This window comes from Lepisosteus platostomus, chromosome 4 (assembly GCF_059453375.1).
Source record: "Lepisosteus platostomus isolate fLepPlt1 chromosome 4, fLepPlt1.hap1, whole genome shotgun sequence".
Taxonomy (NCBI): Eukaryota; Metazoa; Chordata; class Actinopteri; order Semionotiformes; family Lepisosteidae; genus Lepisosteus; species Lepisosteus platostomus.
Genome location: NC_142614.1, coordinates 28,214,772 through 28,241,059, shown reverse-complemented (window position 1 = coordinate 28,241,059; position 26,288 = coordinate 28,214,772). Strand labels below are relative to the sequence as shown.

General features: G+C 38.4%; 1 protein-coding gene and 1 pseudogene across 2 annotated transcripts; one reads left to right on the top strand and one right to left on the bottom strand.

The window, feature by feature from the left end:
• Nucleotides 1-474: 474 nt before the first annotated feature.
• On the bottom strand, nucleotides 475-15,485 carry slc30a5 (solute carrier family 30 member 5). Of its 2 annotated transcripts, XM_088629338.1 has the most exons (17): nucleotides 15,344-15,460; nucleotides 14,835-14,934; nucleotides 14,310-14,432; nucleotides 11,587-11,653; nucleotides 9,483-9,568; nucleotides 7,455-7,542; nucleotides 6,889-6,976; nucleotides 6,311-6,387; nucleotides 5,614-5,784; nucleotides 4,736-5,024; nucleotides 4,108-4,316; nucleotides 3,256-3,413; nucleotides 3,026-3,155; nucleotides 2,349-2,595; nucleotides 1,637-1,863; nucleotides 1,384-1,512; nucleotides 475-930 (listed from the first exon to the last, which is right to left on the bottom strand). In XM_088629338.1, the coding sequence occupies exons 2-17, from the start codon at nucleotides 14,903-14,905 to the stop codon at nucleotides 760-762; spliced, it is 2,331 nt and encodes a 776-aa protein (XP_088485464.1). In that variant the 5' UTR covers nucleotides 14,906-14,934; nucleotides 15,344-15,460; the 3' UTR covers nucleotides 475-759. The 2 variants fall into 2 exon arrangements, with proteins under 2 accessions (XP_088485464.1, XP_088485463.1); XM_088629337.1 differs by having other exon boundaries at nucleotides 14,835-15,485.
• A 7,173-nt stretch (nucleotides 15,486-22,658) lies between these two features.
• LOC148673082 (uncharacterized) lies at nucleotides 22,659-26,002 on the top strand (annotated as a pseudogene).
• Nucleotides 26,003-26,288: the final 286 nt, after the last annotated feature.

Below are 26,288 nucleotides of genomic sequence, written 5' to 3'. Positions count from 1 at the left end.
TTAATGGTAATGCATTTGAAAACTATATGAATATTAATTTCACTGAATGACACAGTGTTAAATACCGAATCACCAAAAGTGTACAAGAAAATCTTGTGCCTTACTGCTTTACATAACAAGACATAAAACATTGCTGTTCAAATATGTTTATCCTTGTTATAAATCAACTTTATGAAGGACAAAGTGAAGAGTGGATTAGATTTGCATGAGCACATCTTAAGAATTCTTCTGTTGTCAAAATCAAAGTTTCCTTAATTGCCAATAAGTGGGAAATATAATCCTTTTAATTTGCTTACTGCTTACGAAGAGATGAAGTATCATTAAAATACACTAAATCAGTATCTGAATTAAAGAAATTCCACAGAGGTATTAATATTCAGTTTATAAACTGAATATTGAACTCACATGAGAAGAAAAATTATGCCACAAGATTTTCTTAAACAATATTAGGAAACAAGTAAAACACCACATACATTTTAAATCAACAAACAGGTTTAATGCAAGTACTGACTTCCACAGACTTTTTACATCTGTCAACCTCAATCAGTTTTAGACTTTCAATTAAATAAATCCTACTGCTCCAGTTGGAAGCAAAAATATTTCTAGTTATGTAAAAATACATATGCATATATTACCAAACATCAATGTGCAAAAATGTTGAGAGATAAAGACACATTTATAGTTTAGTTTCCCAAACTTTTTTTATCGTTTTCAGTTTCTGCAGCTGAAGTCCTGCTGTTTGTTCCCACACTGTGCCGTTCACATGATGCATGTTCCATCTTCCAGGTATGTTACTGACTCTATCTGCTTTGTCATAGCAAGAATATCCTGAAATCCAGTACTAAGGCCAGACATGTGTTGGAAATATGCTTCCTTTTCCACCTGGACAGAGAGATTGTTTACGCCTGCATCTTTCAACACTGCTGTTACCTATAAGAAAACAAAAAAAAAAGAAAAAAATATAGTCTACAAAACATCCCACTAGCTGATTAACCAAGTAAATCTAAAGACAATAAGGGCAATTCAGAGGTCAGTTAATGAATCTTAGTGGAGTATTTAGGTAAACCATGTAGGATTTTCTGGAAGGGATATTTTAAACTTTTTTTTCTGAAATTACATTATTTATGTTCAGTTTTTAATTTTTTTTTCAGGGAAAAGAAGCTAATATTACATGGTACCATAAAAAAATGAACAAATGTGAACAATCATCATGGCATGAAAGATGTGTTACCTAAACAAACTGTGTGAATCCACCAACAATATAAAAACTGGAATAAATGAGTAGAAAAAAGGAAACTATAGATTTGGAAGAGATACATTTTTAAAACACCCATTAGTTAACAGGACTAGTACAAAGTAAAACATGATCTGCAGTGTGCTCACTTGCTGTATAATGCGTTGCTCGACAACATCTGACATCAGCTGTAAATGAATGGTCCCCGCTATGACACTTGCAGAATGCCTCCAGAAATGTGGGTCTCGGTAAGACAGAACACCTTCAATTTTCTGTATCTGAAGACAGTGACATTGAATTCAAGTTAAACTTGTGAAGTAACACAGCATTAATAACATTTATGATGATCCCTGTTGACTTTGTTAAAATATTTACAACAGACATCACAGCAAAGTATCTGACCTTCTCCAACGCATTGTTGAGGTCTTTCTCATGTTCTGGAGGAATCCTCAAGAGCAGAACCTGGCATGCATCCTTTATCAAGGGGATGACGCTCAGAAATATCAGCACAGCAATGAAGAGAGAGCAGATGGGGTCAGCAATCAGCCATCCAAACTGCCGAATGAGTATGGTGGATATAATGACACCCACACTGCCAAGTGTATCAGCCAAGACATGTAGAAACACACCTGCAGAATTCGAGGATTAATTTTCTCTGTCAGAAAAACGATTTTCATACTTCAGATTTTACACCAATTGCATCTACTTTATACTTACACCATTGTCTTCATATTGTATAAATGAAACTATGGCCTAAAATCATTCAGATTTTGGCATGACTTAAGTGCCTGTTAGAAAGACACAAAAATATGATCTGACAGGGGAATAGGGGAGTTTTAAACTTGTTTCAGTTTCTCGTCGTAATGAACCACAGAACAGTTTCTCATGAATAGTTTTTTAAGCGACTGCATACGTGGAATAATCTGCCGACATATACAGAAACAAAATACACATATCACCCACAGTTTCGAACTCATCCTCCTCAATCTCCCTTTTCATCTTTTCTTGTGCCAAGATTTTTTTTCCCCTCATTTTTTAACCAGGCTCTGTGATTGTTAAAAAAAAACCTCAAATAAATGCAGCTTTATATTGCTCTGTAGTCCTATCAACCTGCCTCTCATGTTGGCGTTCATGCCTCCTCCAGATGGGCCGTGTGAGTGCCCGTGCCCATGGCTGTGTGCGTGCCCGTGGCTGTGCCCGTGCCCCCCATGGCTGTGATCCCCGTGGCCGTGTCCGTGCCCATGGTGAGAGTGTCCGTGATCGTGTGAGGAGCAGCTGCCCTTAGACGCGCCGTGGGAATGGGCGTGACTAAAGGCACAGATGCCAATGAGATTCACAATGAGTCCTCCCACGGAGACAGGCTGTGGATGGAAATTTTTTTTATTCCAAAGATGTTTCAAGACAACAAAGTGAGTTTATGTAACAGTTTCATAAACTGATATAACCTATCCCTTCTGCTTAAGCAATAGTATTAAACAAATATATCTCTTGTATATATAATTTTTAAAAGACCAACATCTAGAAAATAATTTAGTGTAAAAGTCATCTGGATATATTCCCGATGCTGCACGAACACAAAAATGTTTGCAAGTTCTTCACAGCGTTATAAGATGAAATACACATATTTATTTGAACTGACCGACTTTTTTTTAGCTTCATTAAAAAGATTCTTAGTATAAAACAAAAACTACTTTTTCAGCATAACTCCTTCAATTGGTATCTTCTAATGATTTTTTTCAGTTAGCGTATGATGAAATTCAAAGAACAAACAAATGATTTCTGAATGCTTACTGTTAGCATATCCGTATTTATATCCGGAGGGTCTATAACTCTTGTGATTGATTCCATGAAGACGAAGAATGCTATAACCATAAGGAAAAGCCCATTGATAAATCCAGAGAGAATTTCAACCCGACCATACCTAGCAGAGAACAGAGAAAAAAAATACATAATTGACAGCACAGCTAATGGAAAGTTTCCAGGTCTGGTAGGACACAACTGCGTGCTTTTAAAGAACTCACCCATATGAGAAAATACGTGTTGCTTTCCACCTTGTCATTAGAGCAGCAAAAAGGCCCAGAACTAAAGCAGAGCAGTCGAACAGCATGTGGAATCCATCCGAGATCAGACCCAAACTGTTCGTCCAAACACCATAAAACAGCTCGACAAACGTGAAAGCCTTGAAGTGCAGAAAAAAAACAAAGTCTTGGTTACTGGCTGTTAGAATGATCACTGGTTTCCCCTGACATAATAGAAATGTTTAAAATTACACTTCTGTAAAGGTTTGTTGTATAGTATTTTGAAGATACAGTATGCGGCAGATGGATGACATGGTGGCGTAATGGCTGCATTGCTGCCTTGCAGCACTGGGGCCCTGGGTTCAACTCCAGTGCTGGGGTGATGTCTGCATCGTGTTTGTATGTTCTCCTTGTGTTTGCGCACATTTTCTCTTGGTGCTCCAGTTTCCTCCCACGGTTCAAAAACATACTAGTAGGTTAACCAGCTTCTGGGAAAACCGGCCCTTGTTGGGAGTGTGTGTTTGTGTCTCTCTGCGATCCAACAGACTGGCGTCCTGTCCGGGGTCTACCCTGACTTGTGCCTGTTGCTTGCCCGGATAGATAAAATTGGAAGGAAAATGGATGGATGTGGCAGATCAAATTGTTTCAGTTACTTTAACTATAAGACATCAGTGGAACACAAATGGGGGCATATCATACCCAATACACCAGCTCAAGTAACACTGAAGAAAAAATAAAGCACAAATAAAGAACACTCACAATGACACACTCCCTGTATAAATTTACTCTGTATAAAACATTAAGCATTGTTATTATAGTGCCTCGTTAAAATTATAACAGGAGAGAAATACTCACCAAGTTGAGACACAGAAAGTAAAATATCTGTCTAGAATCGTACTCCTCCAGGATCTGTTTCAGCGAGTCCTTGATAAACCTCGGCAAGGAATGAGAAGTGTGCTGCAATGTGTCGCCCATGAAGTTATAAAGCGGAGTACCTTCAGGAGAGTAGCCAACCAGAGTGCCTTTCTGCCCCTTCTTCGAGGGTGAAGACAAAATGTTGGCAGCTTTGGGAGGAAAAAAAAAAAAGAAAACTTCACAACTTCACAAAAGACAACTGTTGTTATTATGGTAACCAGTCAAAACCAGTGAATTTAGAATTATGTCTTGGCCCACAGCAACTCCCCCTCTACCCACAAGAGGAGAATGAGGATGTACAAAGGATTTGACCCTCCAACTCTTCCAGCTATATATCCTTTGAGGTGCGCCAAGGTCTGCTGGGACGTACAGGAGATTCATCAGTGATTAAAGGAGAACTGTATGCAGAAACTCAGGAAGTCACGGGGGTTACTGTTTTGATGGAACCTGAGAGAGCCTTAGATGTGTTATCGTGATCCTACCCCTTTTGGCACTATGATATGTGGAATCCTAGTTACAGTTAGGTACTGTCATGATCCCGGGTTTAACGGCTTTTGTCTTCACTCACACAGGATGAAGAAAACAGCGCTGACCACCACACCCCCCGAGAGCACGTGCTCAGTGCTGTCCTGCTGGGCTGGCTTGCTCATGGCACGCAGCTGGTCGGTTAGTGGGTGTGTCCAGAAGTTGGCCAGGAGCAGCCCGCTGAAGAACAGGAACAGGGAGCCATAGCGGGCGCAACTGGGTGCTTCCATCTTAGCGATGCAAATGGATTCCACGTAGAAATCCAGAACCATTACGGAGAAGACTATCATTCCAAAAGGCATGATCAGACCAGAGAAGGATTCAACTTTGCTCTGGAGATATATATAAAAAAGATTAAGTTTTTCTTTGGGTTTGTCAAGACATTATTTGAGAAAAGGGACGTACAGATTCTATTTAAGGTTCTTTTATGTACTGGGAATATCAAACATCTAACTGAAAATGGAAAGCCAGATTTCACTTATCAAATTATACTGTAAAACCAAAGTATGGCAGATCAGGTTGAATTCAATATATCTTCACCGTCAGCAGAAAAACATCAAATCTTACAAATCTACCAATAATGTTCTCATCGCTGGCTTTTAAGAGGTTTCTTAATTGTGGATTAAATTGTACTAAAAAACCTTAAGTCATGAATCCCTCTGGTTAAAAAGTTTATAAATGCGAAGAAAGAAATGTCTGCCCTTATAAACATACTGTACCAAGATACTCACACAATATATATTCAATATGCACACAGTGGCTCATACTGAACATAAACACTGAATTCATTTTTTATATATAAAAAACTGAAGCTTTCAGAATAGTGTAGCAGTACAAACTAAAAAGATATTGTTGATTTTTCAGGAGAAAAAAACAATTATGTTCTTCCTTTCAGAATAACTGGCCTGTGTGTTAACTCACGTCTGTGGTGGCTGACAGAACTATCACCCAAGGTAGCAGCACTGCAGCTGACACCAGATTAGACAGAGCATATAGCCGCTTGGCTCCCCCAATTTCAACCGACAGCTTTCTGGAGACAGTGTGGAATCCAACCTTGAAACAGAGGGAGATCACTAGCAACATCACTCCACCCTGAAAAAAAGAACAAAGATATATTTCAGTACTTCCTTGCCTGTGCACAAATTAACACTAAGTCATTCTTAACAGCCCCAAACATTTTGAATTATACTGAAAACAATTTGCAAACTATTATTTTAAGGCTTATAAACTGAGGACAATTCTCCTAATTGGGCCAAGCATTCTTACAAATACAGAAAAAGTCATATGAATTGTGATTTTATGTCTTAAAACACACTTCGACACTTAGGATGTGTGTTAAGACCATACGTTTTAAGGGTAATGTTTTATGGGTATGCATATTAACTAGCTCTCCTTCAATTACAACAATAGGGGAGACAGAACTGTTTCACAGCTTCTCTTTCACTTTTTGTACAGTGTGCAAAAAGATGGTATAAGAAGACATATGGGAGTTGTCTTCTGCATTGCTATGATTGGCTGTCAGCATATTAATATTCTATAAAATGTATTTTTTGTTCTCTTGACTCTCCTTCCAAACAACATTTACAATCCCTGTCTCATCAGGAAGACAATTACATACCTTGTGATCTGCCACCCCAAGGAATGAAATAGCTGTGTAAAGGGCGTGGGTGAGAGCACTGTCATGGTGCCCTTCGGCTGTAATCATCAATGTTAAGGATTTCAGATTTACAAGAGAAAACCCACATCCATGTACACACGTCTTATAAATACATGTGTTTCAACTGCTGAAATAGCATTTTCTGAAATAGTCTGAAAAGGCTACATGTACTAAACCAAAATTATAAGGAGCTATCACCAGATCGACACTGAAAATGCTCATTTCCTGAAGACTGGTTATGGTGGCACCACACTTACGTATTACATATTTACATAGCTCTTTAGTCTAAATGTTATATATAAGTATCATTAAAGGTCTTTCATCTGAACACTTGCTATTATTTTCTGAAGCTACTTATACCTTGTACATTCCTTAAATTACAATTTATATTATAATTAGTTGATATACATGATAGAATATCTACAATTACCACTTTAATTAATTTAATTTGGTACATACTGTACATATGTGTGTGTCCAGACATTTTGTGGTACACTACAATATACACCATCTGATTAAACGTTTTGTTTAAAGGATACGATGCTCTGCCATCTTTGCCATGAGGTCATCATTATCAAAAAGCAGCAGGCAAATCACAGCAATGATGAAAAAGGCAGCACCTCTAGTCTGATGGGAGAAAATATGTAAAATAGAACTTAAACAAAAAAAACATTGTTTTCAATTTGGACATTTCAGTTAGGCTTTTTGCATTTACAAGTGGACATCAAAGGGTTTCAACTGTTTATTTCAAAGAGGAAATATTATTTTTAGTTATGCTAGTTTAGGATGTAAAACATCCTGTATATTTCTGAAAGTAAATATCATTAGACTGAATAAGCAAATAAAAACGGCTTACAATATCCTCCATTTGAACATATCCATTAATTCAACTTTTGCATTTTCTAAGAGGTATTAAAAAAGCTAGATCTAATTTTAAGTTACAACAGTTTAAATTCCAGTAATTTACCAGTCTCTCTGCAGCCAACATATTTATATAGCTCCTCAGTACAAATGTAGTTTTGGACTATATATACAATATTTTTTTAAAATTATAGTTCCTAGCTCTACAGCCTGCTTGAAATACAAAGCAATCCACATACAGTACCTTAGATGGTCCACCACCAGAACTGGTGAAGAGCACACTGAGAAGTGAGATGACCACAACATCACTGTGTTCAAAAAGCAACAGTGTCCTGAACGAGAAAGAGAAAAACTTTCAAGCAAGGTGAACATTGACTATTTTTTCAGTTTTACCTGTTAAAACATATCTGTACACTGCTGTTCCAAGGAATGAGAAATCTGTTTCTAGGTCCATTGAAATGAAATAGCTTTTCTAACATTTTTTTTCCAGATAGGTGTATTTGAACACCAAGGTCTTGTGAGTGTTACAGCACGGACATATCTTCACATATGCACTACCGTGTTTGCAAAATATAGGTTAATTACTTACAACTTTTTAATCCTGAAGATAAAAATGTACACGTTCTTTTACAAGAATAAAAATGAAATGTCAAGCACATTACATTTACATTTTCCCACCCGACAAAAAGTGTTACAAAGGCACTTGTCACCTTTTATTATGGTACTTATCTAAACAAATAAATGGTGTCAAAGGTTTTCACGTGGATCTTTGCCAAGGGATGTCAAGTCAAGTTGATGGGAGAAATAACAATGAAGTTATGGCAATGATGGATGATTTACAAAGTCAATTTCGAGCTGGGAGCCCCCTAGGGGAAGAGAACAAGTGTAGCACAACGAGCAAAGGTGCTCTCTTTGCTCTGGTGGGCCTCTATGATCCAGAAGTTGCAGGTATGAAACTGTGTTAGAATAGCAGACAACTGCAATAGCAATATTCCATGGGGTGATGCACAATTATCCAAGTGCTGCTGGTGGTAGGGTGGGATTAACTAGGGATTTTTTTCTGAAACATAATAACTCCCTAGTCTTTGGCAAGAAACTAGGTCAGATCAGAGAGATTAAGAAACCAGAAGCCCACAAAAAGCAGTAAGTAATCTAAGTGATCATCTACGACTTATGTTTTGTAAATTAGTTTTACATTTTACTTTATGGGTTATTTACAGTATAAGCTTTATTTTGGAAGATTTGTCATTTGCATCCATTATTTTTGACAGAATACATGCTAATATCATAAAGTAAAAGGAAAGGACATTCTTAACATTTTTGTGTAGATAGCTACAATTGGAAAATATTAGTGAATATATTCAGGCATACGATTTCATTTATGTTTAATTTAGTTATAACACTTTATTGTTATGTAAGTATTAAATTGGTATTATGAAATGGCAACTAGACAATTTTGGAATAAGAAAAGGTTAACAATCAGCATGAAGTTTGTACGTTCTCCTCGTGTTCACGTGGTTTTCCTCCGGGTGCTCTGGTTTCCTTCCACAGTCCAAAGATGTACTAAAAGCCAACAGCCATGTCACCCTGCAACTCACATCTGGCAACCCACTGAAGCTAAATTTGGCTTAGTCAGGTACCTGGATGGGAGACCTGCGAAAAACTGCTGGAAGAGGTGTTAGTGTGGCCAGCAGGGGGCGCTCACCATGCAGTCTATGTGTGTTACAATGCCCCAGTATAGTGTTGAGGACACTCTACTGTAAAAAGGTGCTGACCTTAGGATGAGACACACCGAGGTCCTGACTCTTTGTGGTCATTAAAAATCCCAGGGTGTTTCTCGAAAAGAGTAGGGGTGTAACCCGGGCATCCTGGCCAAATTTCCCCTTGGCCCTTACCAATCATGGCCTCCTTATAATCCCCATCTATGAATTGGCTTCATCACTCTGTTCTCCTCCCCACTAATAGCTGATGTGTGTTGAGCATTCTGGTGTACTATAGCTGCCTTTGCATTCTCCAGGTGGGGCTGCACATGGGTGGTGGAGGAGAGTCCCTGTTACATGCAAAACGCTTTGAGTGGCATGTCCAGAAATGTGCTACAGTATATAAGTGTAAGCAATTATTATTATTATAATAACTGCCACCATTAAACTATACTCTATAAAAAACTCTAGAAAATGATTAGGGAATCATATTATTATTATTATTATTATTATTATTATTATTATTATTATTAATAATAATAATATTCTTGCTTAACTTTAATCCATCTTACCGTAAAGGCCCACACAGCGTAAGACCAAAATAACCCAGAAGTGAAATAATACAGCTGAAGACTGCATGTTTTAGGATCTTCATCCACTGAAAAGGATAGAAAAGAAAATACATGATTCAGCACAACAGAATGTATAATTTACAACATTTGGGGAAGCATCTGTCACAAAGGACAGAATTGAATCTAGAAACACGGAACTGAATAGAAAGGAAGGAAACATATCAAACTACAAGCATTGAAAAACATCTATCACATGAAAAAGTGGTGAATTGAAAAATAACACCAATAGTCTTCTCCATGTAAATATAAAACAGCCTAATATTCAGGCTGAACCTTAGAGACAGAGCATGCTCTACTCCTCAGCACATTTAACTACCCAACACGCATCTTTCAAATTTAAATGTACATTTAAATGTACATGGCCAGCAGCCATATCACCCTGCAACTCACAACTGGCAACCCACTGAAGCTCAGCAGGTGTGAGCCTGGTCAGTACCTGGATGGGAGACCTCCTGGGAAAAACTAAGGTTGCTGCTGGAAGAGGTGTTAGTGGGGCCAGCAGGGGGCGCTCACCCTGTGGTCCACGTGGGTCCTAATGCCCCAGTATAGTGATGGGGACACTATACTGTAAACAGGTGCCGTCCTTCGGATGAGACGTAAAACCGAGGTCCTGACTCTCTGTGGTCGTTAAAAATCCCAGGGCGTTTCTCGAAAAGAGTAGGGGTGTAACCCCGGCGTCCTGGCCAAATTTCCCATTGGCCTTAACCAATCATGGCCTCCTAATAATCCCCATCTATGAATTGGCTTCATTACTCTCTGCTCTCCTCCCCACTAATAGCTGATGTGTGGTGAGCGTTCTGGCGCACTATGGCTGCCGTCGCATCATCCAGGTGGATGCTGCACATTGGTGGTGGTGGAGGGGAGACCCCATTACCTGTAAAGCGCTTTGAGTGGAGTGTCCAGAAAAGCGCTATATAAGTGTAAGCAATTATTATTATTATTATTATTATTTAAAAGCACAAAAGATCACTGCTGCAGTGTGAGCATTATTCAGTTATGTATTTTCCAAAAAAAGGAAATAAAAAAACAAAAACTAGAAGTTACAAAAAACGTACACATGACGAAGTCTTCCAAAAAACTGCCACAGGCATTTTTACTACAATTTAACTATAGGCAGTTATATGGCTGATTGTGCGGATTGTGAAATACAAACCAATTTAAACATGTTAATGTCCTTGATATGTGTCCCAGAAATGTTTTGCAGACTATACACATGTATGATACAAAAACACAACAGTTAAAAACACCTTATTTATATATGCTTCTACGAATATATATATATATGGCAATTCTGTAAGCATGAAACTCATTAGAAATTCATTAGCAGGCCTCAAAAGAGGAGAATAAAAAAAAGTCTTGTGCGATTACTTTCCATGTATTGTGCTCCAGTACAAAATGTGAAATAAGTGTCTAAGGGCACAAATATATCAAGAAACAACACAGATCCACAAATCCACACAGATTACAAATCCAACAGTATATGAAAAACATATTTTGGCACTGCATTTAGAGTCTTTCCACATTATCCTCTTCTTTGTCAATCTTGGTTTGATATTGAAACACCAGCTTTACATGGTTTTTAAAATCATACACATAATCATGTCTGTTCCTAGTCATCTTCTATAACTAAATACACTAAAAATAGTTTTTCTCCATAGAATATCAGTGATGATGTTCAAGACAATAGCATAATAAGGATCGCCCAACACCTGCTAAAATTATGGAACCTTTAAAGGAATGGAGATTTAAACCCAAACTATCTCAACAGTGATAATGAAACATTTACAGTAATCCCACACCACAGATTTACCTCTTTTCCCTGATATTGTGGAAAATTAAAATGTCTTTAACTGATGTCTTCACAGTGATACGCTTGTTTTATGTGTTACGGTTTTTACTGTTACTTCAAAATGTACAATAGCTGGGAACATAAAGTGATACAATGCTCCTCTGAGCATTTCATTTTATACATAAAATATTCCTTCTCATGGAACCTACATTTTTAATTACTATACTAAATAAATGTGAATGTGTAATACTTAACCTGTCGTCTTGATATGGCTTTTCCAGATGAAAATGGTCTCTGAAAGAAAACCAATACAAACGCAGATCTGGGGAAATAAACAAACATGTTTCATGATAAGATTTAAGAAGCAGACTTACACATTCAGAATATAACTTAGCTGATACAAATTGCCAGCCTACTCGGGCATGGTGAGCACTGTTGCCTCACAGCTAAGCTGCCGGGGGTTTAGTATTAGCTAAGGGTGGCTCTATGCATGAAGAATGCATTTTCTCTGGGTGCCTCAGTATCTTCCCAGCTCTCAAAAACATGTTGTTTAGGGCTGGGGTCTACAGCATAGTCTAACAAATAAAATCTGAGTGCCAGCCAGTCTGAGATATATCACAGGTGTTGTACATTATCCCTATTAGAAATACAACAATAATAGCAACAACGCATCTGAATGAATGAAGCTGCCTGATTTCTGGGACTGATTAGATTATCTTAAACTCCTTCCCCACCCTCTGCCCATCTGATGCCTATGACCAGAGAAATCTACATTCAGCACCTTTTGGAGAGGCTAACAGCCGAATTTTGAAATGATATTTTCCCGAAAAGTTCTGCATAAAAGATAAATGGTCTGCCAAATATCCATTTTTCTAACTAAAAATAATATTGGGTTTCATTTACACGACAACTACAATTAATATTGTTCATTACATAATTACATTACTTAACTATTTACTCAACTGCGGTGCCAACATCAACATCAAGAGCAAAAGTTATTGGATACATTTGTTTAACATTCAAACTGTCCTATCCTACAGTTTAATTAAACCAAACGTTTTTACAATCTTAATGTCACTGATCACTCACTATGAAATTTCTATCTCTACTGACTAGTCAAATGCCACGCCAGGTGATTTTATGAACACCACAGAATGTATGATGACAAAAGTATTCAGACCCATCCTATGGTGTCCCATCCATCTATTTTCTTACCACCTAACCCAGTACAGGGTCATGGGGGAAGCTGGAGCCCCAGCACTGCAAGGCAGCAATGCTAACTAACCACTGTGCCACCCCCTACCTTTCCCCTTTGTTTGAAATGATGCATATATAGTTTTTAATATTTAGTGATATTTTATTTAAAACTTGGATGCTTAAACTGGACACTTCTAAGGGTAAGATAAGTTTCAATACATGTCAACGAAAACTAAAGCAAAAAAGGACATGCACTCAACTTGCAGCTTATGCACTGTTAAGTGGTCGCAGCTTAACATAGAATATAAAAAAAACGCTTTACTCTCTGAAATGTTTGGCAAGCACACCTACGATAGCCAGTTAGAAGGCTTATGCAGTAATGTTATTTATTTTTAAAGTTCTTATACTTATATTTAATATCTTGTACTACCGTGAGAGGTTAGTGGGGGGGGCTATAGGGCTATAGGGCTATAGGGTAAAATTTGACCGCGCAAATTTGGCTTTATGGACTTCTCAAAATCCCTAACCCTCATGTAACTCATGAGTAGACTGTATATTGATTACATAAGCATTCAGACACGTGGACTCCATTTTTGGAAGTAATTACAGCTGCTAAGTTTCACGGGACTCTTGTGGTTTGGTAAAATCTTCCAAATTCTCCCAATTTTCCTTGTAGATTAGCTCAAGCCCTCTCAAATTGCTTGGACATCACTTATGGACAGCAGTGTCCACAGGTTCTCAGGAGGATTTCAAATCACGACTTTGAAAGAGATTCTTATTCGCAAGCTATTCCCACATACTGTAGCTATGGATTTCTGGCCCAGCAAGGAGAAGAGTCAATCGTATTTCTTTCCTTCAGATAAATTATCTTTTTTTGTTGTTTTTAGCTCAGAATGTGTGAAGAAGGTTGTATAAGCAACAAATATTTTTGCCACTTCAAAGTGTCATGACTAGAAGCTTTAAAGCAAAAAAAACAACAACAGAAAACTGAGCAAGGGTTTGGTACTTTTGCAAGGCCCTTATAAGATGTGGAAAGGTCCCACCCTGAAAACATGATCATGTTTAAGAAATCATTTTGCTCATTTTATACACAGCCAACTCAGAATCGTCAATTGGCTCTGCATGTTTTGGGTCAGCAGCAGCTCCCATACTGCACAGGGAGAATGAGAAGTGGGCAGCGGCTCTCCTCCGACCCATCAACCCATGGAGCGATTTGGCTTTCGGCGCACTCTTGGTGCAGTACTTGTCAGGAGAGGGGCATCTATCACTAATGTCACTCTGAAACTGCAGATGCCCGTTGAGCTGTCAAATTGAGAGAACCCTGACCAATGACCCTGAGACCACCCTGGCCGACCCAGTCACAGTCAAAGAGCCGTACGACCCCGAATGACTGAGCCGTTCCACTATTAGCCCAAATTAATATTTTAGTCATAAACATAGTACTGCTTTGGCACCTTATTGAGAGCACACTATTTTATTCAACATGACACAGATCTCTTATCCATTGTGTGACCAACAAGGTGCCCAGTGTAAGTGAAGTCACATAGGACCCTTTTTCATCAGCGATATTCCAGAAATGTCCAAAAGGTATCAGTTTTTCACAGGTCACATATTGTAAAAAGACAGGACTGGTTGAATGCATTATACAAAGCAACTTTTTTTACCCATTTATACAATTTAGCAGTCTCTGTGTAGTAATGTGATGAAGACAACATTTTACATGAATAACGACCGGCACTACATTTTAATAAAGAAGTGAAACTGTAGAAAATAAGACTTACCCCAGTTTAAGTATGAAAATGAACTGCACGATGTGGACAACTTTTAACAGGTCATATGACTCAAAAATTCCAAGCGCCTTCAATAGTTTGGTGACGCACAGCAACACGATGTACCTGGTGAACCTGGAAAGGACAATATTCTTCTACCGATTTTATGCATTTCTTATTTATCCTTTAAACCTTTACCCCCCAAAAAATCCACACTACAGAATACACTTAAATATATTACATAAGTTTTTTTTTTTACACAAGATCTACATTTAAATAAAGAACAATATAAATTGAGATTTATTATCCCCTCTCCGTGGGACAGGAAAAGATTTAAACTACACTGTATTAAACCAAGTTTAATAACCACAATAGCTAGCGTGAAGTGCCAAGATTGTCATTATGTACAAATACATCTATCCAAGGTATTAACGTTTCCATTTTCACACAATACAGCTATAACGAAAGTTGTTCCAACAAACAAAACCTGTTTAATATTGACGTAGTTAGAAAATACAGGAAAAACTGTATCCTTACCCAGCACTCTGCGCCTCCACCGGACCCAGCTTCCCACTGGAAATCACATTACTGCTGTATTTTTCATCCATGATGTAGGAATTATTGGAAATACGGTTAACTACAGTATAAGATCAAAATAAAACTTCAGGTATGTACTTAATTTCATAATACCCAGATTAGGAGGTTATGACCGCACGTTATTAAAATCTAGATATCATTTTAACGAAGTAACTGTCGTTTGCTACTGGAACTGCTTTTTAAAAATAGCTTTTTAAAATCGTTTTCGTGATTATCTCTTTGACATACGCGAATTTTCTGTCAGCTCGCCTACTTGTAAACTTTCAGGCCTCTAGCCTGGGAATGTATTATACAACTAGACCGCTCCCCTGTCATTTGGACCCGGACTCAAGGAGCAGATTTCGCCGCGCCGCGGACGCGCATGAAGCCACGTCACATTCTATTTCTCGTTAAAACACGGCAACTGTGCAAGGCTAAATAGAAATTACACCTTTGCATGGATTATTTACTCAGTTATATTAACAAACATGTTTCTAAATTGAAGTACTGTTCCTTTAGTTGAATATCATTGTGCTTTAAATCCAAAAGCGCTTCTTCTCTGTACGCCTATTGAAAAAGTACACAGAAACCTGTGAACAAACGCACTGTCTCCCTCTGCGGGGCAAGATGGAAATTGACAATTTGATGTACCTGGGTGCAGCAAAACTTGCAAAGCACTGCAAATTTGGTATGCAAGGAAAAATTAAAAGGGTTAAATAAAATCGGGAAATTCATATTGAAGTATTGTTGGCGGCACTGTTGGCCCGCAGCGCTGGGGTCTGAATTCATTTCTGGAACTATGATGCTATCTGCATGGAGTTTTTATGTTGTCCCCTGTGCTTGCATTGATTTTACACCAGACACTCTGATGTCGTCCCACAGTCTAAAAACATACTGGTATGTTAATTGGGTCCTGGGAAAACTGGTCCTGGTGTGTTTGCGTGTCTGTTTTTCTCTATCTGCCCTGCGAAGGACGAGTGTCCTGTCCAGGGTGTACCCTGCCTTGCGCCCATACAGATTCTTTACCAACCAGGTCGTTCCTGCGACCCTGAGTTGAATGAAGTGATTACAAGATGGATGGATAAATATTTAAATATATTTGTTGTGAACAAAATGTCATACTCCTCAATGTAATCATAAAGTAACAATAAGAATAACAAGAGAGAAGTCTTCTTTTCATTTGATAAGACGAGATTTTAGATTTAAAAAAATCTAATTTATTTTTATGGAAACATGAGGGAAATATACAGTACTACTGCAGTATCGATATTATACAGAAACTGTAGAATAGATCAACTGCATTGAAGAAGACTGATGCCTGCAGTGCCACCTTGTGGTTAAATTATGACGTACGGCCGTGACTCGAAAGCAACGTCAGGCTGCGGTATTAAAGCAATGACTTACCTAGGGATCAAACCTGCAGTCTAATATATAGATACAGAATACAGAACCACAGATCTTCTAAATTCTTTTTAAGCAATACAGAAATAGTATGGAACAAATTCAAGCTCCCTTGATCTGCTTCATTTAGGCACACAAAGACACCAAATGTGATTTTGGCTGTGGGCACTTGTCCACAATAAGTGAATCGGTCTGCCCACGGTTTACAAAACGGGAAGATCAGGCCCACTGACTGCATAGGGCATGGGAGCAGTAAGCAGCAAGTATGCATTTCAGAAGAGATGGGCCTCTCAGTACAGTGATGAAGGATTCACTTGACTGTGTTTATTGAAGCCAGCACATAAAGGTTTCAATAGGCTCATATGGAATATGGAAAATAATATATACAGTATATATATTTTAAAATATTAAAATATGTGTGGCATGGTGCTACAGTAATCAGCTCAGTGCTCTTTGTTATTAATGAACTGCTGTTAATGTTTTTATGGTATGGAAGGTGTGCTCTCACTCTTGACAGCAAAGGTCATTCTAATTTATCTTGGGGGTACTTCTCAATTCTTTAGAAAAGCCACAAATGAGAGAATGCTGTTTCAGCAACCAATAGAAATGACGTCTGTAGAAGAAAATGTATCTGATTTTTGTCAAGAAATTAGAAATCCAAAGACAAAGACCCTTTGTACCAAATGCCCCTTTGTATTGTGATTGTCAGCTGGTTGCAAATGAACTCTGAACAGAAATAACTCATGTACTATGGCCTGTGTGCAATTACTTTGCAGAGATGCTGATATATGACTTAATCTCTAAGACATTTCTTTATGTAGGTCTTCATTTATTACACGGATGATTATATGCAATGCTTGCTCTTGACATATAGTACTTAATGCCAACACTTTTGTATTAGAATCAATTGAAATATCATTAGCATAGGCACATTAAGAGGTATAATGGATTCATTTTTCATGGATTCAGTTTATTAAAATTTGGAAAAGTGTGAAATATGTGAAACCAGTAATGCCACTTTAATCTTTCACTACAGTAACAATTGAAAGCTGATCAGTTCAATTATTTAATTAGGAAACCAGAATGATGGAAGATTGTAATAAAGAAGCATGAATTACCATGCCTTCTAATAATCTATTAATAAAAAAAGCCAACTCGTTTCTTTTTGGAAGGGAGTCCAGATCTCATCTGTCTTATTCAGAGATTAAACCATTACAAAATGATGCAATAGAATCAGAGGCGAAGACTTTTAACTTTGAGATTGCTGTTTTTACTGTCAAAAGCCAGGCTAATCCTGTGACGGAATAATTTCAGAAAATACATTGAGCTAAGGGAGGGATAAATGTATGGAAATGAATAAGTGCAAAAAATATTCAGTATGATTATCCAAAACTATGATTGAATCTGATATTTTTTATTTGCAGTCTCCTTTATTGGTTAAACATGCAGAGATATCTAGTAAAAGCACATAAATATCTGAAGGAGCACAACAGTCACCACAGTTAAAACATTAGAGGACAACAAAAGACAAAACTGATATAATATTTAATATCCCTCTCACGTTTCAATCCTGAAAAAAAACTATTTAATATTAAGACTACCTAACTAAACTAATTCTCATAATAAATGTGAAAGAACATACACAGTATAACAACAATACAATGCCATTGATCTTATATAATACTCTTATATAATATAATATGTTTTTGCATTCGCTACTAAAATGAAACCATGTTCAGGACTGACGAAGCATGTATGGGGTTCATTTTGTCATGCTGGCATTCAATTAGATTTACATGATATGACTCAAATAGGACAGAAACAAATTGCAGATCAGCGTCACAAATCTGAGAAGTGTCTGTTTTAAGGTCCCAAAAAAACAATATAAAGAGAATGAAAGACAGGCATCTTCTGCTTCCACGATCAGAAATCTAGTTCAGACAAACCCCCCCAAAAAACAGATTTGTAAGTGAGAGACCTCATCCTAAAAAGCAAAAGGTCAACTCACTGGCCAAGACAATAAAAATCCTGTGACCTGCTAGCCCCTAGTCATTTACAGAGTACAGTGAGTACAGCACAAGAAATACAAAATCTCAGGGATTACACTAATCCATATTCCTGTGTGCTACTGTATCTGTTTTTTTCACTTCTTGTAAAAACAATATTTCTGGCAACACTCCAGAGAAGAGGATTCGTGAATTTTGCCCTTAATAAGATGAACAAACAGAAAAAAGGGTATTTTTTAATATCTGAAAGTTCATAAAATGTACCTCAAATTTCATGACTGCAACCCTTTTTTTCCCAATGTTTTCATTCTCAGGGGTTTCGGGTTTCAATGGGGTTCGCTGTGGACAAAGTAAATAATGCATCTGAGGATTCCTCTGTCCTGGATTTTTCAAACTCAACTGCTCCAAGCAAAAATAATATTTGTTTCCTATTATTCGTCCATTTTCTCATATACAAATCAACATTACCTGAGAGGCTTTTAAGCATTTGTGACCTGCAGTTGACCAAAAACAGTAATGCCCAAGGCAGTCATGTATTTTCCATATTATAACACATACTGTACATGTTAACCTCTTAAGGAGCCAGCGTTTTCAGTAAATGGAGATAAAGTTTGTTGTTCCGGTACTGGTCTGCCACTATATTTCCATTAAGGCAGCGGTCTAGAAGTGCACTTTGATGTTTTAATAGTAAGACCACATTGCTGTTTTAGTCCAGTAAGTCCGCTCATAATCCTCTCCAAACATAAAACAGAGTGCTGTGAAGCTCTGTCCTTAGTCCCAGGGGAGGCATGCATCTGCTCTATTGGTGAATTAAATGTACAGCATTGTACTCTAGTAATTCTAATACACATGTTTCAATGTGACAGAAAGTGAGGGTTTCTCTTTTGTTTCTTCGTATTTATTTTTTATTGCTGTTACAAGTCTTATGTTACCATTATGTTCCTGATAAATAGAGAGAAGAGATGACATTTTATGGAATACTTTAATGGATGATTTATAACGATGATGGCTTGTTTCAAAGCACTCTTTGGAATGATCCAGAAAGAATAGGATAATGGGGTTTGAGGAAACCATCAAGGGACTGACAAAGTGGGTTCAAAGCTTTATGTAAGGATAATTGATGTGTCTTTAACGCTTCCTTCATCTTTTGGGGTTTTTATTTATCTTTCGTCTCAGCTCAGCAGAGATCAGCAGCTGATAACACATATTTGTTCAAACACTTAAGGTACTGTACATCCCTGCCGTTATGTGTTGCTCAAGAGTAAATCGAATCTGTGTCCTAGTACAATATTGTACAAATCATGAGGCTGAACCACTCTTTCTCTTGTAAAGAATGGACATGAGAGCAGGATAAAATAAAAAAGGAAATCAAATACTCTATACATCAGCTTTGTTGTTCTCTGTTTCATTGAATTTTACTAGAAATCAAGTTTTGTGCAATTGTTAGATTATTCTGATACAGACTTTGGTACAACTGAGGTTAGGAATGAAAAAAATGTGTCCAGCTTGATATCTTCAGAATTTTTACCAAAGTTGACATTAAAACACAGTGGGATTCTTGTTCAGAATATTTATAATATGGATCAACAAGGGACAGAGGGTTTTGAGCCTGATGTACTGTATACTATGATTTTGATTTAGAAATTCAAATGCTGTACATGGCAAAGCACCTGAGAAATGGTTCAGGAGTTATACTGTACAAGAGCAGTAAGCACCTCGAAGAACCAGAGGAGAAATTAAGCAGAGAGCAGTCCTTTTTCCATGTTAGAATGAGACACTGGGAAAGGAATCAAAGGGAATTATCCACACCAGTATGTAAGCTCACATAATGCAAAGGAACAAGTTATAGGTTTATTCCATGCTGAAAAAAAGAAGAAAGAGAACACAACGTTTCGGCCGTGGAGCCTTCTTCAGGTGTGAGAGAGACAGGGCAGTAGGCAAAGGTCAAGAAGCTCACAGAATGATGAGATGAGCAACAGAAAAATAGACAAGGAGAATACCTTTGACCCATGATAGCCAGTAACCTTTAAGTGACTTTACAATTAGATGTTGAAAGTTGACATATGAGACCTTAGCAGAATACAATGGCACACTTTCCAGCACATTCTCCTAGAAAAAACTACAGTACAACATACAGTATTATCTTTTGTGCAATTCAGGACTCTTTGAACCTGACCACACCTGGGATCCATGAAGAGAGTCAATATTTTATTGAGATCTTGAGATCTTGAGGAGAAACAGCCCCAGGAGTTAATAACTGTACTGTATGTTACCTGAAAGGAAAAAGACTATCAAAACTCCTCACCCATTGGTGGAATGAAACAAGGAGCTGCTACAGTACATGGGCGTATGAAGGGTTAATCATGGGTGAAATAGAGGCATAGAAAATAATGAATTCTGGGAAGGGGGTGTTCATAACCAAACACATACACATATATTTAGGCTAGGTGGTGGTTAATCTTTTGCTTTAAAAGTTTGTGAGAAATCAAACTGAAAATAAATTTAACCTGTCCAGCCGGTGCTTTCCTGATAACGATACATTAATTGCCTTAAACTTAATTAGACCAGTTTGCATCTTGAGACACATGGTGATGCACACTGTACCCATTCACACTTATGATATGAGGGGTGTTTTTCCTAACACTTACTAAAAAATGGGAGTCCGTTTTATTCTGAGAATGGGAGTCTGTATTATGGCCAAAACACCAACGGGCGGTATCTTCAAATAGCCTTGATTTTGTGTTCTTTGCATCACTTTGGGTCAGAAGTACCTTTCTAAAAGAAATAAAGAATATATACATAAACTTTCTTTGTTCAGCTTTGTTATGTTTAGAACAGATATTTGTAACTCATCAATCAGTACTGGTGGTTATTCTGTTATCAGTACCAAGCAGGACATACTAATTGAAAACTGTAGCAAAAAAGTTTATGACTATGTTTTAAATAAAATTGCTCTTAGGTGGTACAGTGGAGCAATGGTTAGCATACTTTAGCTGCCTCGTAGTGCTGTTGCCCTGGGTGCAGTTCCTGGGGTGATATATACAGTTTGTATGTTCCCCATCTGCCTCTGGGTGCTCTGCTTTCCTCTCAAAGTCCAAAGACAGAGTGGTAATTAGCTTCTGGGAAATTCGGCCCTGGTGTTAGTGTGTGCATGTTTGTGTCTCTGCATGTCTTGTGATGAACTGGCATCCTGTCCGGGATGTGTCCTGCCTTGCGCTTATTCGTTCCAGCTCCCCTGCAACCCTGTATTTTATACAGCATTTAGAAAATGGATGGATAAAATCCCACCTTCAAAAAATCTCACATTATATGAAATGTGAGGCGTAAAAAGTACCGAAAATGTCCACTAGGAGGCAACAAAGTGCAAGAGTCAGCTCTGATTTAAAAACACAGAGACACTGTCTTCCTGGGTGGGTGACAAAACTTCCTGCTTTTGCACATTGCTGTGCCTTGGTGGAGATAACTGTGATTTTTTCTGCTTGTATTGTTTTCTTACTTTCACCGTTGCAACTATGCTCATTTGTATGTGTGTTCATTGTTTATCTCTAGAGTTTATGGTCAAAAGCTAGAAATAATTAGATGGGAGACGTCAATATATTGTTTTTCATTTTGAATTGCACCTGCAATTATTTGTCAAAACATTTTTACAATACAAAATACATGCGGGTTCACATGCATCTGCTTTTGGCTTAAGGTAGATTCGGTCTTGATCAAAACAGTAACAAGACATACTGTACATTTGGCTTAACACAGATCTCATATCACCTGAAATGGATTATTTAAGAACTTACTATGTGAAAGGAAGAATGGTCCCCTAATCAAAGAAGTAGTGAGGTGATCAGACATAATAAGTCTAAAAGCAAACATTTACACCACCCAAGAAAAATTCAATATCTTCAACAATAATCACTTTTGTTGATCAGTAATTACAAAAATGACTTATTCATTTGTAATCTGGCGTTCAATCTACTGGGTATCAAAATTTTAAAATAGGACATCCAAAACGCTTTCCATTTTTAGTGTATATTAATGGTAGACTATTAATATCGACAGTTTTCCTACACATGTAGACTTTCTCAATGACCACATATCTAAGTGAGGAAAATTGTTTTATTAACTTTAATCAAAGAGAGGTGACAACATTAAAAGTGTTCTATTAAAGAGGAAGTTATTTTGGATTTGCAGTGTTAAAACTTTGAAACCCAATAAATTAAACACAGAATTAGACCTTAAGCTATTTCTATTGAACAACAAAAAAATAATGTATTCATAGATAATTTCACTGTTTTATGCATTGCATAAACTGATGCCCCATTGTATCAGCATGCAACTGTCCGACTACTTACATCTTGGCCTTTCTCGACAGCCTCATGAGACCGCTGGTTGAACGTCTTCGCTCATACATCAAGGACACCAACCACGCGCTCCAACTTTTTAATGATTTCCAATTTCAGGACCCCGAATGCTACATTTTTACCATGGACATCACATCTCTTTACACCATCATTCCCCATAATGACGGCCTTACAGCCCTCAAGCACACACTGGACAAACGCACAGTGCTTCATCCACCCACCCACACTCTGGTACGCCTTGCAGAATTGGTTCTCACACTGAATGCATTCTCATTCAATAACCTTTTTTACCAACAGGTGAGTGGAGTTGCCATGGGCACCAGAATGGGACCCAGCTATGCCAATATTTTTGTCGGCTGGGTAGAAGAATGCTTCTTCGCTTCCTACACTGGCTGCGTCCCTGACCTCTACAAGTGATACATTGATGACTGCGTCGGTGCCGCCACATGCTATAACGACCAGCTTGAGCACTTTCTGCATCATTTCACCAACTTCCACCTGTCCCTGAAATCTAGAGTTAACAAATCTTCCACTACTCTTCTGTTTCTAGACATCAGCTTCTCCATTAACTACCCCCAACTCTCTACTTTGGTCTATTACAAACCCATGGACTCACACAGCTACAGTATCTCCTGTATAGCTCATTTCACCCCAAGCACACTAAAAACTCTCCCTTTTTCACAGTTCCTTCGGCTACGACAGTTATGCAGCAACGACATCAATTTCCAGAACCAAGCCCTCAAAATGTACTCCTTTTTCATCAACAGAGGACACCCTAGCAGTGTTATTGACAGGACCCTTGCCCGAGCCAAAAACACCCCTTGGACCATCAACTCAATCAGGAACTCCCAGCCTAACAACCGCATTCTTTTGGTGCTTCCCTACCACCCCAACAGACGTCCTATTCCAAGGACTATTAATGACAACTTTTCCGTCCTATAGGATGGTCCCTCCATTGGGGCCCTCTTTTCTGACTGCCCCATCATCTCGTATTGCCAACTACCTAATCTGCATAACCCTCTTGTTCACAGCTCCCTTGTCTGCCCTCAGCAACCATCCACACCAGGCACTTTCCCTTGCAACAGAGCTCGCTGTATCACCTGCAAGTACATATCTAACACCACACTCATTCAAGGCCCCTCAGGACAATTCCAAATCACCCAGATGGCATCTTGTACCTCCAGCAACCTTATTTCCTGTATCTCTTGCAGTAAATGCCCAGCCATCTACATTGGAGAAACAGGAAGGAGACTCGGAGACCGCTTCAGAGAATGTAAGGGCTGTGAAGATTAAAGACCTCATCAAGCCTATTGTTTCTCATTTCACCTTTTATGCTGGCTGCTCTTAGCCAGCAGCCATATCACCCTGCAACTCACAACTGGCAACCCACTGAAGCTAAGCAGGTGTGAGCCTGGTCAGTACCTGAATGGGAGACCATCTGGGAAAAACTAAGGTTGCTGCTGGAAGAGGTGTTAGTGGCGCTCACCCTGTGGTCCACGTGGGTCCTAATGCCCCAGTACAGTGATGGGGACACTATACTGTAAACAGGTGCCGTCCTTCGGATGAGACGTAAAACCGGGGTCCTGACTCTCTGTGGTCATTAAAAATCCCAGGGCGTTTCTCGAAAAGAGTAGGAGTGTAACCCCCCCATTTCCCATTGGCCCTTACCAATCATGGCCTCCTAATAATCCCCATCTATGAATTGGCTTCATTACTCTCTGCTCTCCTCCCCACTAATAGCTGATGTGTGGTGAGCGTTCTGGCACACTATGGCTGCCGTCGCATCATCCAGGTGGATGCTGCACATTGGTGGTGGTGGAGGGGAGACCCCATTACCTGTAAAGCGCTTAGAGTGGAATGTCCAGAAAAGCGCTATATAAGTGTAAGCAATTATTATTAAATTATGGCCATGATCTCGGACTGTGTTCTCAAAGACGGTTTTCCGAACTCATACATCAGAAAGACTACAGAAACTAAAATTATCCTGCAGCTAGGATCACACCTTCCCCCTTCTCTTAACAACAGACTACTTTTCTTCTAAATTCTCTCTATTCATTGTAGGTTTCATTTCACACCTCTCTTCACCTATCCTGACTTCACACCTCCTGATTGACCTCTCTTTCTGTCCCCTGCTCCCGCCCCTCACTCCTCTCCCAGCTTTTGTTCTCCTGCTACATTACCTTTGCTTACTGCCCTGTCTTTCTCACACCTGAAGAAGGCTCCACGGCCAAAACGTTGTGTTTTCTTTCTTCTCTTTTCGGCACGGAATAAACCAATTACTTGTTCCATGGCTGAAATATATACCCTCTCTGAGTTAATAATTTAGTAGTGGTTGTTGATGCAGCAATAATTGTATGTTTTAGTGTTGTGTAGAACTTATGTGTCTTAATGGGGGCTATTTGATATATATATTTCTAACATATTTAAGTATCTCAGTACTTTATTGTTATATTGGGAAATTAAGCTTCCTCCTACATGGCATGTCGTAAAATGATTTATCTGAACTTATACAAGATGTCTGTTGAGCCAAATGGTTTCAGTGAAGGTTTTTTGTACAAAACATTCACAGAGAAGAATAAATTAAGGAGTACAGAGTGTTCATCTTATTGTTTCTGATCAAATCCCATGGACAGCACTTCAATAACTTTGGGTGTGCATTCTTTTTCTTGGAGGTAAAAACCCATTATTCAACTGCAGTGCAAAGACTTCTCAAATGTATATATCTCTACTGAATTTGGATTTAGGCTACAGGTATACAGTAAAACTGTGTGTATATTTGGTAAAAGCACAGTTAGACCAAGGTGTGTCAGCACTTGTACCACTGGAGTACATATCTGACACAAGTCCAGAAGCAAAATAATGCAAACCTTTGCCATTATTAATTCCTCCAAGCTGGTGTCCCATTTGTCTACATGGTGGTGCTTTTTTTTTTTCAAACTGCTTTCAGTTCACGTTTCAAATTAGAGGAAACAGAGAATTCAACGGTTTTGCAGTTTCAGCTGTGGGCAGATGGTTCACGGTGGTTATGGCACTCTGGCTATAACGCCTCAAGGGTACTCTGCTCAAAGTGGCTTTCTGTGAACCTGGAGGACCCTTTTCATCATATAGTCTCTAGTAGCTGTTTAGGGATTTGGAAGGCACTCCAGGTCTCGGTGAATGCCATCATCTCCAAGTGTTAGACAGCACTGTTTCTTTATGACTGGGACAGGATACAGTTGACTATTTGCTGTTATAAAAACAGCAAAAAGCTGAAAAGCTTCATGCTAATGTACATTCACATGTACTGTAGTAAACAGTATATTCACAGGTAACAAACTAGATGCTCCCCCTTTCCTCTTTTTTCTTCTTCTTAGAAGCATCAGTAAAAATACAGTGCCTTGCGAAAGTATTCGGCCCCCTTGAACTTTTCAACCTTTTGCCACATTTCAGGCTTCAAACATAAAGATATAAATTTTTTATTTTATGTGAAGAATCACCAACAAGTGGGACACAATTGTGAAGTGGAACGAAATCTATTGGATTTTTGAAACTTTTTTAACTAATAAAAAAATGAAAAGTGGGGCGTGCAAAATTATTCGGCCCCCTTGCGTTAATACTTTGTAGAGCCACCTTTTGCTGCGATTACAGCTGCAAGTCGCTTGGGGTATGTCTCT

What these genes read in the sequence shown, in the direction of transcription:
- slc30a5 (XM_088629337.1), bottom strand. Translation starts at nt 14,905, where the DNA reads ATGGATGAAAAATACAGCAGTAATGTGATTTCCAGTGGGAAGCTGGGT. An exon ending in AAGCCATATCAAGACGACAG is followed by an intron (nt 9,569 to 11,586) that starts GTTAAGTATTAC and finishes TATCCTTTTCAG; the next exon opens with TGGATGAAGATCCTAAAACA. An exon ending in AGCAACGCATTATACAGCAA is followed by an intron (nt 931 to 1,383) that starts GTGAGCACACTG and finishes GTTTTCTTATAG; the next exon opens with GTAACAGCAGTGTTGAAAGA.